The sequence below is a fragment of the Heptranchias perlo genome, chromosome 10 (assembly GCF_035084215.1).
Source record: "Heptranchias perlo isolate sHepPer1 chromosome 10, sHepPer1.hap1, whole genome shotgun sequence".
Taxonomy (NCBI): domain Eukaryota; kingdom Metazoa; phylum Chordata; class Chondrichthyes; order Hexanchiformes; family Hexanchidae; genus Heptranchias; species Heptranchias perlo.
In genome coordinates, this window is record NC_090334.1 from 83356112 (window position 1) to 83372112 (window position 16001).

The 16001-nt window shown below is 47.2% G+C and overlaps 1 protein-coding gene across 2 annotated transcripts in view; it reads right to left on the reverse strand.

The window, feature by feature from the left end:
- Positions 1-12210, reverse strand: part of mthfd1b (methylenetetrahydrofolate dehydrogenase (NADP+ dependent) 1b) — a 101627-nt gene extending 89417 nt beyond the window's left edge. Inside the window, exon 1 of one of the 2 annotated variants that reach the window (XM_067992110.1) lies at positions 12110-12210. In XM_067992110.1, coding sequence (XP_067848211.1) covers positions 12110-12147 — 38 coding nt within the window. In that variant the 5' untranslated portion in view covers positions 12148-12210. Of the gene's footprint in view, positions 1-5021; positions 5131-12109 lie in introns of those variants that run through there. The other variant, XM_067992109.1, reaches the window with a different exon arrangement.
- Between the last annotated feature and the right edge of the window lie 3791 nt (positions 12211-16001).

Here is a 16001-nt window from a genome sequence, read left to right on the forward strand (position 1 = left end):
TATTTAGCCCTCAACCAAAGTCAAAAAGAGATGATCTGGTCATTATCACATTGCTATTTGTGGGACCTTGCTGTGTGCAAATTGGCTGCTGCCTTTGCTACATTACAGCAGTGGCTACACTTGAAAAGCACTTAATTGGGCTGTAAAACACTTTGGGACATCCTGAGGCCGTGAAAAGGGCTACATAAATGCAAGTTCTTTCTTTCCTTTGTTATTGTCCTTTATATTTTCTATAATATTCTTTTTGTCCCCGCTTTGCATTTCATCAGATTCTTGGCATCCTGTGCTTGATGAATCATAGAAAATTTAAGGCACAGAAGGAGGCCATTCGGCCCATCGTGTCCGCGCCGGCCGAAAATGGGCCACCCAGCCTAATCCCACTTTCCAGCACTTGGTCCGTAGCCCTGTAGGTTACAGCATTTCAGGTGCACGTCCAGGTACTTTTTAAATGAGTTGAGCATTTCTGCCTCTACCACCCTTTCAGGCAGTGAGTTCCAGACCCTCACCATCCTCTGGGTGAAAAAATCTTTCCTCAGGTCCCCTCTAATCCTTCTACCAATCACTTTAAATCTATGCCCTCTGGTTATTGACCTCTCTGCTAAGGGAAATAGGTCCTTCCTATCCACTCTATCTAGGCCCCTCATAATTTTGTACACTGCAATTAAATCACCCAAGCCTATTCAATCTTTCCTCATAGCTAAAATTCTCCATGAAAAGGGCAGAGTTTTGGGTGTGGGGGTAACGGCACAGTCTTAAAAGTTAAGACCTAAAACTGTCAGGTTCTAGGACACTAATCGGGCTGAGTGAAGTACTTTTTTAAAAAACATAGGTACTTCGCCTGGTTTGTTCCTCTAGGAGGACAGACCAATACGTAGAAGGCAAGTTCATAGAATCATAGAATGATAGGCCATTTGGCAGACGCTACCTCTTTGGTAGAGCTATCCAATTTGTCCCATTCTCCAGCTCTTTCTCCATCACCCTGCAAATTTTTTCCCATTCAAGTATTTATCCAATTCCCTTTTCAAAGTTACCACTGAATCTGTTTCCACCACCCTTTCAAGCAGTGCATTCCAGATCATAACAACTCGCTGCGTAAAAAAATGTTTTCTCCTGTCACATCCAGTTCTTTTGACGATTACCTTAAATCTGTGTCCTCGGGTTACCGACCCTTCTGCCACTGGAAACCGTTTCTACTTATTTACTGTGTCAAAACTCATGATTTTGAACACCTCTATCAAATCTCCCCATAACCTTCTCTGCCTAAGGGGAACAACCCCAGCTTCTATAGTCTCTCCACATAACTGAAGTCCCTCATCTCTGGTTCCATTCTAGTAAATCTCCTCTGCATCCTCTCTAAGGCCTTGACATCCATCCTAAAGTGTGGTGCCCAGAATTGGCCACAATACTCCAGCACATGCCTAAACCAGTGTTTTATAAAGGTTTAGCATAACTTTCTTACTTTTGTACTCTATGCCTCTATTAATAAAGCCAAGGATCCTATATGCTGTATTTTAAACAGCCTTCTCAACTTGTCCTGCCACCTTCAAAGATTTGTGTACATACAAGTATGTACAAGTTGCCCAGCTCAGGCCAAATTTAGCAGATAAATGAAATAAACAGCAAGTCCAACAGACAGAAGTAAAACATCATTATCTTCAAAAGCAATACCCCAAGATGTTTAAGAAAAAGCACATTAAAGCTTAGCAAGTCATATAAAAATCAACACCAGCACAATAAAGATGACTTAAAGATAAAGAGAGGAAAACAAATTTCAAAGTTCAATCAATGTCCATAAAATCACTTCAGCTCTGTGCAGGCATTTTAGAATCTCTCGCATACAATGTTCTCTCCTCCTCTCTCTAAGGCATGGACTGTTGCCGGGGTACAGTTCCATGTTGCTCTCCAGTGCCTCGTCCATGTGCTCATTCTTCACGCGCAAGCTTAGATTGAGTACCGGTTAGATGTTCAACAATGGGAGTTATCACAGACAAGCTCGCCCTCATCTAGCACCACTTCAGCTAAGTCAGCACAGACCAACTGGATATCCTGAGAACGAACGTTCATTTATATAGCCCCTTTTACGACCTCAGGATGTCCCAAAGCGCTTTACAGCCAATTAATTACTTCTGAAGCGTAGTCACTGTTGTAATGTAGGCAATGTAGCAGCCAATTTGCGCACAGCAAGGTCCCACAGATAGCAATGAGATAAATCTGTTTGGGTGATGTTGGTTGAGGGATAAGCATTAGCCAAGACACCGGGAGAACGCCTCTTCTTCGAATAGTGCCGTGGGATCTTTTACGTCCAACTAAGAGGGGGCCTCGGTTTAAAGTCTCATCCAAAGGACGGCACCTTCAACAGCGTAGCACTTGCCCAGTGTCAGCCTGGATTATGTACTCAAGTCTCTGCAGTGGGGCATAAATCCGCAACCTTCTGATTCAGAGGCGAGAGTGCTACCCAATGAGCCAAGGCAGGTATTGCTCCCCTGCAAGTATCCACTCCACCTAGAATAATGCCCAGTAGAATGTTACTACTTTTTCGTAGATACTGTTTCTTTGGGGAAAAAAGTGGAATGCAATTTATTTTTGATGCAGCACGAATACTCAGCATCATGGAATAAGGCCGTAAGTTCAATCCTCCTCATAAGAACGTAAGAAATAGGAGGAGTAGGCCACATGGCCCCCGGAGCCTGCACCTCCATTCAATAAGATCATGATGTGGAGATGCCGGTGATGGACTGGGGTTGACAATTGTAAACAATTTTACAACACCAAGTTATAGTCCAGCAATTTTATTTTAAATTCACAAGCTTTCGGAGGCTTCCTCCTTCCTCAGGTAAATGTTTGTAAATGTGCAGGCTCCGGGGGCCATGTGGCCTACTCCTCCTATTTCTTACGTTCTTATGAGGAGGATTGAACTTACGGCCTTATTCCATGATGCTGAGTATTCGTGCTGCATCAAAAATAAATTGCATTCCACTTTTTTCCCCAAAGAAACAGTATCTACGTATCAACATTTACCTGAGGAAGGAGGAAGCCTCCGAAAGCTTGTGAATTTAAAATAAAATTGCTGGACGATAACTTGGTGTTGTAAAATTGTTTACAATAAGATCATGGCTGATCTTCGACCTCAACTCCACTTTCCTGCCCTCTGGAATTCCACAGAACAGGATCTACATGTCTGCACGCACAGGCACCAATGGTTGGGGGAAGGGAGGCAGGAACACACAAAAGATGTGCACTATGGAGTCACCTATCGGCACTCTCTGGAATTATTTGTCTTCCTTATTCTTAGCGGTGCCCCGCACAATCGTCCTTTATTTCTCAGCGCAAGGCCTCCCACCTTGCACCCTCCGTAAACTTGAACTCATCCAAAACTCTGCTGCCCGTATCCTAACTCGCACCAAGCCCTGTTCGCCCATCACCCCTGTGCTCACGGACCTACATTGGCTCGCGGTCCGGCAATGCCTCGATTTTAAAATTCTTATCCTTGTGTTCAAATCCCTCCATGGCCTCTCCCCTCCCTATCCCTTTAACGCTGTATAATTGCAATTTGTTGTTGTGGAGAAAAAGTAACAGGACGAGCATGACTGAACATGTCAACATGTCACAGGCCGCGCGCAAAGCTCGGTCATAAGGCAGGTGAGCGAGGGATCCTCAGCTTTAAACCACTCAGCCAATTTACTTCAAAATAGTTGAGAGAAGAGTGCCAACCATTCATCAAACTAACACAACTTTTTTCCAAATCTGGTGCTCTGCTCTGAAGGCACAAACTGCACCGTGACAACCCCAGCACCATCTGCACCCCCCGTTAGCACCAGCTTCCGTGATTAGAGCAGTGATTTTGACAGTATACTTGCAACAAATCCCACCAATTTGTACTGACAGCTTGTAACACGATTTGCTGCCTGACTTTTGTAAATTTTCTTTAAAAGTCTCATTGAGGTGGTGAAAATCCTGCATTTTCAGTGGTAACAAATCAACTCGTCCCTACCTATCAATGTTTATAGGGGATTTTTGCATTGTGTCCAAGTTTGAGCTGCAAACTCTCATAATAATTGTCAGCTTGTCTCAGTGGTAGCTCTCTCACCTCTGCATCAGAACATTGTGGGTTTAAGCCCCCCTCCAGGACTCGTATACAGAATCCAGGCTGATTCTTCAGTGCAGTGATGAGGGGGTGCTGCACTGGCCAAAGTGCCTTCAAACCAAGGCCCTGTCTGCCTGTTCTCATGGATCCCGTGGCACTGTTCAGGGAGTTCTGTAGGTCTCTGGGACAATGTTCCTTCCTCAACCAACAACAGTCACTCCTTTGCTGGTTTGTGGAATCTTAATATACACAAATTAGCTGCCAGGTTTTTTTTTACAACAGTGAGGGCATTTCAGAGGTCATTCATTAAGGCTGCATAACGGCATCATGGGATGTTCAGAGGATGTGAAAAGCGCAACAGAAATGCAAGTTCTTTCTAATACAGCTGCTGCACTTAAGACCAGATGTGCACCGAGGGGGGGGGGGGGGGAGAAAGAGGAGGAAAAACAACTGCAGTAGGCAAGGGCCCATCCCGGTGGCGGGGAGGAGCATGCGGCAGGCGACAGCGGGGTGCATGCAACACGCGACAGCCTGTCCCCCGAGGGGGTGGGGTGCATGCAACACGCGACAGACTGTCCCCCGAGGGGGTGGGGTGCATGCAACACGCGACAGACTGTCCCCCCGGGGGGGGGGTGCATGCACAATATGACAGCCTATCCTGGGGGGGGGTGTGTGTGTGTGTATGCAGCACGTGACAGCGTGCCCCCCCCCCCGGGGGGGTAAGGTACAAAAACTGCGCGGGAGAGCCTGTCGCTGTCAGTCACCCGCCATGAGGCGAGGAAAAAAAAGAGACGAAAGTCGGAAAAGCCAAGCGCGCGCGCGGTTTCAACTTTCCGCTGAGGTAAAACTGCTGGCGGGGAAAGTCCGGGCTGATCGCGCGCTCTGATTCTCTCTCCCTTTACCTCACCACCCTCCCCCGGTCCCGGTTCGCACTTACGCCGCCAGTTTATTGCCGCTCAGGACCAAAGCTTCCATCTCTGCGTCCGTCGCTGTCCCGAGCCCCAGAGCCGGCGCCGAGAGACAACAGGAGCGCGAGAGAGGGGGGCGGGGCAGCGCACCCGCCCGCGCGCGGCCAAACCCCGCCTTCCCTGTGCTCGGCCAATCCCCGCCCCAACCTCTGCAGCCAGCCCCGCCCAGCGCGCGGTACGCTCCGCCCCCCCTCCCCCTCTGCAGCCAGCCCCGCCCAGCGGGCGGTACGCTCCGCCCCCCCCCTCTGCAGCCAGCCCCGCCCAGCGGGCGGTACGCTCCGCCCCCCCTCCCCCTCTGCAGCCAGCCCCGCCCAGCGGGCGGTACGCTCCGCCCCCCCCCCTCTGCAGCCAGCCCCGCCCAGCGGGCGGTACGCTCCGCCCCCCCCTCTGCAGCCAGCCCCGCCCAGCGGGCGGTACGCTCCGCCCCCCCCCCTCTGCAGCCAGCCCCGCCCAGCGGGCGGTACGCTCCGCCCCAACCTCTGCAGCCAGCCCCGCCCAGCGGGCGGTACGCTCCGCCCCCCCCTCTGCAGCCAGCCCCGCCCCCCCACCCCTGGTTATCGGGGCTGACCCTGTGCAATGAACCTGCCCCAGTGCAGGGCCCATAACCCCAAATATTAATAACCTTTTCAGATGCTGACCCACTTTCTGTTTTCATTTCACAATAACTTCCAGATGTCAGTTTTGCAGAGTCACCAAGCAGCGGGAGGGGTGCAATAAGGCCCTTCAGTTTGGAGAAACATAACAACTTGCATTGGTGAGAACATAAGAAATAGGAGCAGGAGTAGGCCATGTGGCCCCTCGAGCCTGCTCCGCCATTCAATAAGATCATGGCTGGTCTTTGGCCTCAACTCCACTTTCCCACCCCATATCCCCTGATTCACCTCGAGTCCAAAAATCTATCGATCTCAGCCTTGAATATACTCAACGACTGAACGTCCACAGCCTTCTGGGGTCGAGAATTCCAAAGATTCACAACCGTCTGAGTGAAGGAGTTGCTCCTCATCTTTGTCTTAAATGGTCGACCCCTTGTCCTGTGACTATGCCCTCTAGTTCTAGACTCTCCAGCCAGAGGAAAGAACCTCTCAGCATCTAGCCTGTCAAGCCCCCTCAGAATCCTATATGTTTCATTAGATCACCTCTCATTCTTCTAAATTCCTGACAGCATCAGCCCATTCTACTCAACCTTGCCTCAATGGACAACCCTCTCATCCCAGGAATGGATCTAGTGAACCTTCTCTCTGCTCAGTTTCCATGTGAGGTGCAAATCTGTCGGTTTGGTTCAGCCAGCAGCATTCTTGCCGCTGCCTCAGAAGGATACAGGTTCAAAATCAACTCCTGGCACATAATCTGGGCTGAGAGTCCTGGGCTAATGGAGGTACAGTCCCCACCGTTTACAGCGGGCGTGGTGTGTGTCAACGCAATTTGCCCGCTACACGCAGTGGATGCTGTAACCGAGAAACTTAAAAAGAGTACTTTGGTTCAAAAGAGTACTTGCCTCCTTCCAAAGCTCGTGCAAAAGTGTCAAGGGTTCTCGAGTACATGATGGCCAGTTGTTTTCTTCACTGACTGTCTAATCAATCAAGTAACTCAACAAAATAAAATATTATTTTCCTGGGAAGCGCTGAAGGGAATGTTTGGTTGAGCCAAATACAATAGTTCACGGTTCTCCATCCTGCGAGAGCCAAGGCATGTGTAAGTTTGGATTGGGTGTTCATTTTTAAACTGCAGTACAGACTTCGCAGTCTTAATTCCAATCCATGGAACTACATTAAAAATATAAATTAAACAGCCCTGCTCTGATCAATGTCAAAGTTCCTGAACCGTGAACAGTGCTGCAGGGTGAACGGCAGTAGACAGGGGCGGACAGAAGGTGACCGAACAGCTGCTCAGACTGCCCAAAATAGCAGGCCCATTTAATACAGTTTAAGCGGCACGTTCAAATTGACATATATGGTAAAGGGTAAATGGTCAGTGCCATTTGTCTGATATAGGCAGCTGTCCGGGATAAGCGGGGACAGTGTAAGTGGTGGGGACTGTATGAGCCTTCAGATGAGAAGTTAAACAGAGGTCTATTCAAGTGGACGTTAAAAGATCCCACAGCATTAAAGAAGAGCAGAACTCTCCTGGTGCCCTGGCCAACATTTCTCCTGCAACTAAAACAAATTAACAGGCTGTTCACGACATTGCAGATTGTGGAACAACTTGCACTTATACAATGTAGAAAAATATCCTAAAAGATACTTCACAAAAGGCAGAGAGAAAACAGAAGCTGAACCAAAGTAGAGATTAGGAGCGGGTCAAACAGGTGGGTTTTAAAGCAGAGTTAGGTGGAAGGAATTCCAGAGAACGGGACCTAAATTTCTGAATGCACAGGCACCAATGGTAGGGGGAATGCACATCAGATGTGCACTATGGAGTCATCTATCAGTACTCCCTGGAATTATTTGACTTCCTTATTAATCTTAGTGATGCCCTGCACAATGGGCCTTTATCTACATCTCAGTGTAAAGCTTCCCTCCTTGCACCCTCCGTAAACTTGAGCTCATCCAAAACTCTGCTGCCCTTATCCTAACTCGCACCAAGTCCCGTTCATCCATCACCCCTGTGCTCACGGATCTACATTGGCTCCCAGACTGGCAATGCCTCGATCTTAAAATTCTTATCCGTGTTCAAATCCCTTCATGGCCTCTCCCCTCCCTATCCCTTTAACCTCCTCCGGCCCTACAACCTCCGGCATTTCAGAGGCCAATTCTGGCCTCTTGTGCATCACCGATTTTAATCGCTCCATCAATAGAGGTTGTGCCTTCAGCTGCCTAGGCCCTAAGCTCTGGAATTCCATCCCTAAACCTCTCCGCCTCTCTCTCCTTTACGATGCTCCTTAAAACCTACCTCTTTGACCACCTTTTTTTAAATTCGTTCACGGGATGTGGGCGTCGCTGGCAAGGCCGGCATTTATTGCCCATCCCTAATTGCCCTCGAGAAGGTGGTGGTGAGCCGCCTTCTTGAACCGCTGCAGTCCGTGTGGTGACGGTTCTCCCACAGTGCTGTTAGGAAGGGAGTTCCAGGATTTTGACCCAGCGACAATGAAGGAACAGCGATATATTTCCAAGTCGGGATGGTGTGTGACTTGGAGGGGATCGTGCAGGTGGTGTTGTTCCCATGCGCCTGCTGCTCTTGTCCTTCTAGGTGGTAGAGGTCACGGGTTTGGGAGGTCCTGTCGAAGAAGCCTTGGCGAGTTGCTGCAGTGCATCCTGTGGATGGTGCACACTGCAGCCACAGTGCGCCGGTGGTGAAGGGAGTGAATGTTTAGGGTGGTGGATGGGGTGCCAATCAAGCGGGCTGCTTTATCTTGGATGGTGTCGAGCTTCTTGAGTGTTGTTGGAGCTGCACTCATCCAGGTAAGTGGAGAGTATTCCATCACACTCCTGACTTGTGCCTTGTAGATGGTGGAAAGGCTTTGGGGAGTCAGGAGGTGAGTCACTCGCCGCAGAATACCCAGCCTCTGACCTGCTCTCGTAGCCACAGTATTTATATGGCTGGTCCAGATAAGTTTCTGGTCCATGGTGACCCCCAGGATGTTGATGGTGGGGGATTCGGCGATGGTAATGTCGTTGAATGTCAAGGGGAGGTGGTTAGACTCTCTCTTGTTGGAGATGGTCATTGCCTGGCACTTATCTGACGCGAATGTTACTTGCCACTTATGAGCCCAATCCTGGATGTTGTCCAGGTCTTGCTGCATGCAGGCTCGGACTGCTTCATTATCTGAGGGGTTGCGAATGGAACTGAACACTGTGCAGTCATCAGCGAACATCCCCATTTCTGACCTTATGATGGAGGGAAGGTCATTGATGAAGCAGCTGAAGATGGTTGGGCCTAGGACACCTATCCTAATATCTCCTTAAGAGGCTCAGTGACAAATTTTGTCTGAAAACACTTCTGTGAAGCGCCTAGGGACATTTCACTACGTTAAAGACGCTGTATAATTGCAAGTTGTTGTGGAGAAAAGGTAATAGGACGAGCAAGACTGAACATGTCAACGTGTCACAGGCCGCGCGCAAAGCTCGGTCATAAGGCAGGTGAGCGAGGGATCCTCAGCTTTAAACCACTCAGCCAATTTACTTCAAAATAGTTGAGAGAAGAGTGCCAACCATTCATCAAACTAACACAACTTTTTTCCAAATCAGTGTTCAATCTTGGTGCTCTGCTCTGAAGGCACAAACTGCACCGTGACAACCCCAGCGCCATCTGCACCCCCCGTTAGCACCAGCTTCCGTGATTAGAGCAGTGATTTTGACAGTATACTTGCAATAAGTCCCACCAATTTGTACTGACAGCTTGTAACACGATTTGCTGCCTGACTTTTGTAAATTTTCTTTAAAAGTCTCATTGAGGTGGTGAAAATCCTGCATTTTCAGTGGTAACAAATCAACTCGTCCCGACCTCTGCTGGAAATCCCAAGAAAACTAATATTGAATCGGGGACAGGGACTCAATAAAATTAACATATGTAAGACAACAGTAATGAAGAAAATAATAGCACTAAAGAGTGACAAATCCCCAGGACCAGATGGTTTTCATTCCAGGGTTTTAAAGGAAGTCGGTGAGCACATTGCGGATGCCCTAACTATAATCTTTCAAAGTTCTCTAGATTCAGGAACTGTCCCTCTAGATTGGAAAATTGCACATGTCACTCCGCTTTTTAAGAAAGGAGAGGGAAACCAGGGAATTATAGACCAGTTAGCCTAACATCTGTTGCGGGGAAAATGCTGGAGTCTATAGTTAAGGATAGGGTGACTGAACACCTCGAGAATTTTCAGTTAATCAGGGAGAGCCAGCATGGATTTGTGAAAGGTAGGTCGTGCCTGACAAACCTGATTGAATTTTTTGAAGAGGTGACTAAAGTAGTGGACAGGGGAATGTCAATGAATGTTATTTATATGGACTTCCAGAAGGCATTTGATAAAGTCCCACATAAGAGACTGTTAGCTAAGATAGAAGCCCATGGAATCGAGGGAAAAGAACGGACTTGGTTAGGAAGTTGGCTGAGCGAAAGGCGACAGAGAGTAGGGATAATGGGAAGGTACTCACATTGTCAGGATGTGACTAGTGGAGTCCCGCAGGGATCTGTCTTGGGGCTTCAATTATTCACAATATTTATTAATGACTTAGGTGAAGGCATAGAAAGTCTCATATCTAAGTTTGCCGATGACACAAAGATTGGTGGCATTGTAAGCAGTGTCGATGAAAACATAAAATTACAAAGGGATATTGATAGATTAGGTGAATGGGCAAAACTGTGGCAAATGGAATTCAATGTAGGCAAATGTGAGGTCATCCACTTTGGATCAAAAAAGGATAGAACAGGATACTTTCTAAATGGTAAAAAGTTAAAAACAGTGGATGTCCAAAGGGACTTAGGGGTTCAGGTACATAGATCATTGAAGTGTCATGAACAGGTGCAGAAAATAATCAATAAGGCTAATGGAATGCTGGCCTTTATATCTAGAGGACTAGAGTACAAGGGGGCAGAAGTTATGCTGCAGCTATACAAAACCCTGGTTAGACCGCACCTGGAGTACTGTGAGCAGTTCTGGGCACCGCACCTTCGGAAAGACATATTGGCCTTGGAGGGAGTGCAGCGTAGGTTTACTAGAATGATACCCGGACTTCAAGGGTTAAGTTACGAGGAGAGATTACAAAAATTGGGGTTGTATTCTCTAGAGTTTAGAAGGTTAAGGGTTAATCTGATCGAAGTTTATAAGATATTAAGGGGAATGGATAGTTTCTCTCTATCCACCCTATTTCCACTGGTTGGGGATTCTAGGAGTAGGGGGCACAGTCTAAAAATTAGAGCCAGACCTTTCAGGAGTGAGATTAGAAAATATTTCTACACACAAAGGGTGGTGGAAGTTTGGAACTCTCTTCCGCAAATGGCAATTGATGCGAGCTCAATTGCTAAATTTAAATCTGTGATAGATAGCTTTTTGCCAACCAAAGGCAGGTATATGGAGTTAGATCACAGATCAGCCATGATCTTATCAAATAGCGGAGCAGGCTCGAGGGGCTGAATGGCCTACTCCTGTTCCTATATTCCTATCAATGTTTATAGGGGATTTTTGCATTGCCTCCAAATTTGAGCTGCAAACTCTCATAATAATTGTCAGCTTGTCTCAGTGGTAGCTCTCTCACCTCTGCATCAGAACATTGTGGGTTTAAGCCCCCCTCCAGGACTCATACACAGAATCCAGGCTGACTCTTCAGTGCAGTGATGAGGGGGTCCTGCACGGTCAGAGGTGCCTTCAAACCAAGGCCCTGTCTGCCTGTTCTCATGGATCCCGTGGCACTGTTCAGGGAGTTCTGTAGGTCTCTGGGACAATGTTCCTTCCTCAACCAACAACAATCACTCCTTTGCTGGTTTGTGGAATCTTAATATACACAAATTAGCTGCCAGGTTTTTCTTTACAACAGTGAGGGCATTTCAGAGGTCATTCATTAAAGCTGCATAACGGCATCATGGGATGTTCAGAGGATGTGAAAAGCGCAACAGAAATGCAAGTTCTTTCTGCACTTAAGACCAGATGTGCACGGGGGGGGGGGAAGAGGAGGAAAAACAACTGCAGGTGCCTAACCCGGGGGCAGGGAGCAGGGAGCAGCACGTGGCAGGCAACGGGGTGCATGCAACACGTGACGGCCTGTCCCCCTGGGGGGGGGGGGTGCATGCAACACGTGACGGCCTGTCCCCCTGGGGGGGGGGTGCATGCAACACGTGACGGCCTGTCCCCCTCCGGGGGTGGGGGGGAGGAAGGAACACTAACTGCGGGCGAGACGCTGTCGCTGTCAGCCACCCGCGGCGCGGTGAAAGACCCGAAACACCCGCCATGCGGCGACGGGGGCGGGGGGGGAGTAAAAGAGACGGAAGTAGGAAAAGCCAAGCGCGTGCGCGATTTGAACTTTCCGCTGAGGTAAAACTGCTGGCGGGGAAAGTCCGGGCTGATCGCGCGCTCTGATTCTCTCTCCCTTTACCTCACCACCCTCCCCCGGTCCCGGTTCGCACTTACGCCGCCAGTTTATTGCCGCTCAGGACCGAAGCTTCCATCTCTGCGTCCGTCGCTGTCCCGAGCCCCAGAGCCGGCGCCGAGAGACGACAGGAGCGCGAGAGAGGGGGGCGGGGCAGCGCACCCGCCCGCGCGCGGCCAAACTCCGCCCCCCGCTGCAGCCCAGCCCCGCCCCCCTCTGCAGCCCAGCCCCGCCCCCCCTCTGTAGCCAGCCCCGCCCCCCGCGTGCCATAAGCCCCGCCCCCACCCCTGGTTATCGGGGCTGACCCTGTGCAACAATCCTGCCCCAGTGCAGGGCCCATAACCCCAAATATTAATAACCTTTTCGGGGTTTTTTCTGTTTTCATTTCTCAATAACTTCCAGATGTCAGTTTTGCAGGAGGGGTGCAATAAGGCCCTTCAGTTTGGAGAAACATCTTTAAACTAAAAAAAGGGGGTGGGGGGGGGGAAGGGGTCATGTGAGGGGAAATTTAGAAATCTAATGAGAAAAGTTCAGAACAGAGCAGTGTAGTGATTTGGGTAAAGATAAGCAGAGTGTGGCATGAAGGGACAGAGAGTTTACCAATAATAGAGCGTCAGCAAGTAAGGTCAAAGCAGGAAAAAAATGGTAAAAAGTCAAAATTAAAGACTCTAAATGCACGGAGCATTCATGACAAGATAGATGAATTAATTGCACAAATAGAGATTAATGGGTTTGATCTAATAGCCATTACAGAGACATGGTTGCAAAATGACCAAGGTTGGGAACTAAATATTCCAGGTTACATGACATTTAGAAAAGACAGGCAGAATGGAAAAGGAGGGGGGTGTAGCCCTAATAATAAAGGATGAGATAAGGACAGTGGTGAGAAAGGATCTTGGCTCAGAGGATCAGGAAATAGAATCAGTATGGGTGGAAATAAGAAATAACAAGGGACAGAAAACACTGGTGGGAGTAGTTTCTAGGCCCCCTAATAGTAGCTATACCGTTGGACAGAGTATTAATCATGAAATAATAGGAGCTTGTAACAAAGGTAATGCAGTAATCGTGGGGGACTTTAATCTTCTTATAGACTGGGCAAATCAAATTGGCAAAGGTAGTTTGGAGGACGAGTTCATGGAATTTATTCGAGACGGTTTCCTAGAGCAATACATCTTGGAACCAACCAGGGAACAGGCTATTTTAGATCTTGTATTGGGTAATGAGATAGGGGTTAATTAATAATCTCACAGTAAAAGAACCTAGAACCTCTGGGAAAGAGTGATCATAATATGATAGAATTTCACATTGAGTTTGAGAGTGACGTACTTAAGTCAGAAACTAGGGTCTTAAACTCAAATAAAGGTATGAGGGGCGAGTTGTCAAAGGTTGATTGGGAAATTAAATTAATGGGTTTGACAGCTGAAAAGCAATGGCAAACATTTAAAGAAATATTTTAATATTCTCAACAAATATACATTCCATTGAAAAATAAAAACTCCATGGGAAAAGTGATCCACCCGTGGCTAACTAAAGAAGTTAAGGAGAGTATTTTTTTTTTCAACAGTTTAAGGAGAGTATTAGATTGAAAGAAGAGGCCTGTAATGTTACCAAGAAGAGTAAAAGCCTGGTTGGGAAAGTTTTAGAAACCATCAAAGGACGACCAAAAAATTGATAAAAAGGGAGAAAATAGAATATGGAAGTAAACTAGCAAGAAATATAAAAACAAATTGTAAGAGCTTCTACCAGTATGTAAAAAGGAAGAGAGTAGCAAAAGTAAACATTGGTCCCTTAGAGGCTGAGACAGGAGAAATTATAATGGGGAATCAGGAAATGGCAGATGTGTAAAACAAATATTTTGCATCTGTCTTCATGGTAGAAGACATAAAAAGTATGCCAAAAATAGTGGGGAACCAAGGGGTAAATGAGAGTGAGGAACTTAAAACAATTAATATCATGAGAGAAAAAGTACTGGATAAACTAATGGGACTAAAAGCCGGCAAATCCCATGGACTACACCCGAGGGTTCTAAAAGAAGTGGCTGCAGAGATAGTAGATGCATTGGTTACGATCTTCCAAAATTCTCTAGATTCTGGAACAGTCTCAGTGGATTGGAAGATAGCAAATGTAACCCCTCTATTCAAGAAGGGAGGGAGAGGGAAAACAGGGAACTTCAGGCCACTTAGCCTGACATCGGTCGTCGGGAAAATGCTGGAATTCATTATTAAGGAAGTGGTAACAGGGCACTTAGAAAATCATAATATGATTAGGCAGAGTTAACATGGTTTTATAAAAGGGAAATTGTGTTTGACAAATTTATTAGAGTTTTTTGAGGGTGTAACTAGCAGGGTAGATAAAGGGGAGCCAGTGGATGTAATATATTTGGATTTTCAAAAGGCATTTGATAAGGTGCCACATGAGAGGTTGTTACACAAGATAAGGGCTCATGGGGTTGGAGGTAACATATTAGCATGGATAGAGGATTGGTTAATGGACAGAAAACAGAGAGTAGGGATAAATGGGTCACTTTCAGGTTGGCAGGCTGTAACGAGTGGGGTGCCGTAGGGATCGAGCTTGAGCCTCAGCTATTTATAATCTTTATTAATGACTTACATAGAAACATAGAAAATAGGAGCAGGAGTAGGCCATTCGGCCCTTCGAGCCTGCTCCGCCATTCATTATGATCATGGCTGATCCTCTATCTCGATACCATATTCCCGCTCTCTCCCCATTCCCCTTGATGCCTTTTGTGTCTAGAAATCTATCTGTCTCCTTCTTAAATATATTCAGTGACTTGGCCTCCACAGCCTTCTGTGGTAAAGAATTCCACAGGTTCACCACCCTCAGAGTGAAGAAATTTCTCCTCATCTCAGTCCTAAATGTCCTACCCTGTATCCTGAGACTGTGACCCCTAGTTCTGGACCCCCCCCCAGCCAGGGGAAATATCCTCCTTGCATTCAGTCTGTCTAGCCTTGTCAGAATTTTATATGTTTCAATGATATCCCACCTCATTCTTCTAAACTCGAGTGAATACAGGCCGAGTCGACCCAATCTCTCCTCATATGACAATCCTGCCATCCCAGGGATCAGTCTGGTGAACCTTCGCTGCACTCCCTCTATGGCAAGTATATTCTTTCTTAGATAAGGAGACCAAAACTGCACACAATACTCCAGGTGTAGTCTCACCAAGGCCCTGTATAACTGCAGTAAGACATCCTTGCTCCCATACTCAAATCCTCTTGCAATGAAGGCCAACATATCATTTACCTTCCTAACTGCTTGCTGCACCTGTATGTTTGCTTTCAGTGACTGGTGTACAAGGACACCCAGGTCCCTTTGTACATCAACATTTCCCAATCTATCACCATTTTAAATAATACTCTGCCCTTCTGTTTTTCCTTCTGAAGTGGATAACTTCACATTTATCCATATTATACTGCATCTGCCATGTATTTGCCCACTCACTCAACTTGTCTAAATCACCTTGAAGCCTCTTTGCATCCTCCTCACAATTCACGATTCCACCTAGTTTTATGTCGTCAGCAAACTTGGAAATATTACATTTGGTTCCCTCATCCAAATCATTGATAAATACTGTGACTAGCTGGGGCCCAAGCACTGATCCCTGCGGTACCCCACTAGTCACCACCTGCCACCCCGAAAAAGACCCATTTATTCCTACTCTCTGTTTCCTGTCTGTTAACCAATTTTCAATCCATGCCAGTATATTACCCCCAATCCCATGTGCTTTAATTTTGCACACTAACCTCTTATGTGGGACTTTATCAAAGGCCTTCTGAAACTCCAAATAAACCACATCCACTGGTTCTCCCTTATCTATTCTACCAGTTACATCCTCAAAAAACTCCAGTAGGTTTGTCAAACATGATTTCCCTTTCATAAATCCATGTTGACTTTGCCTAATCCCGTTGATAT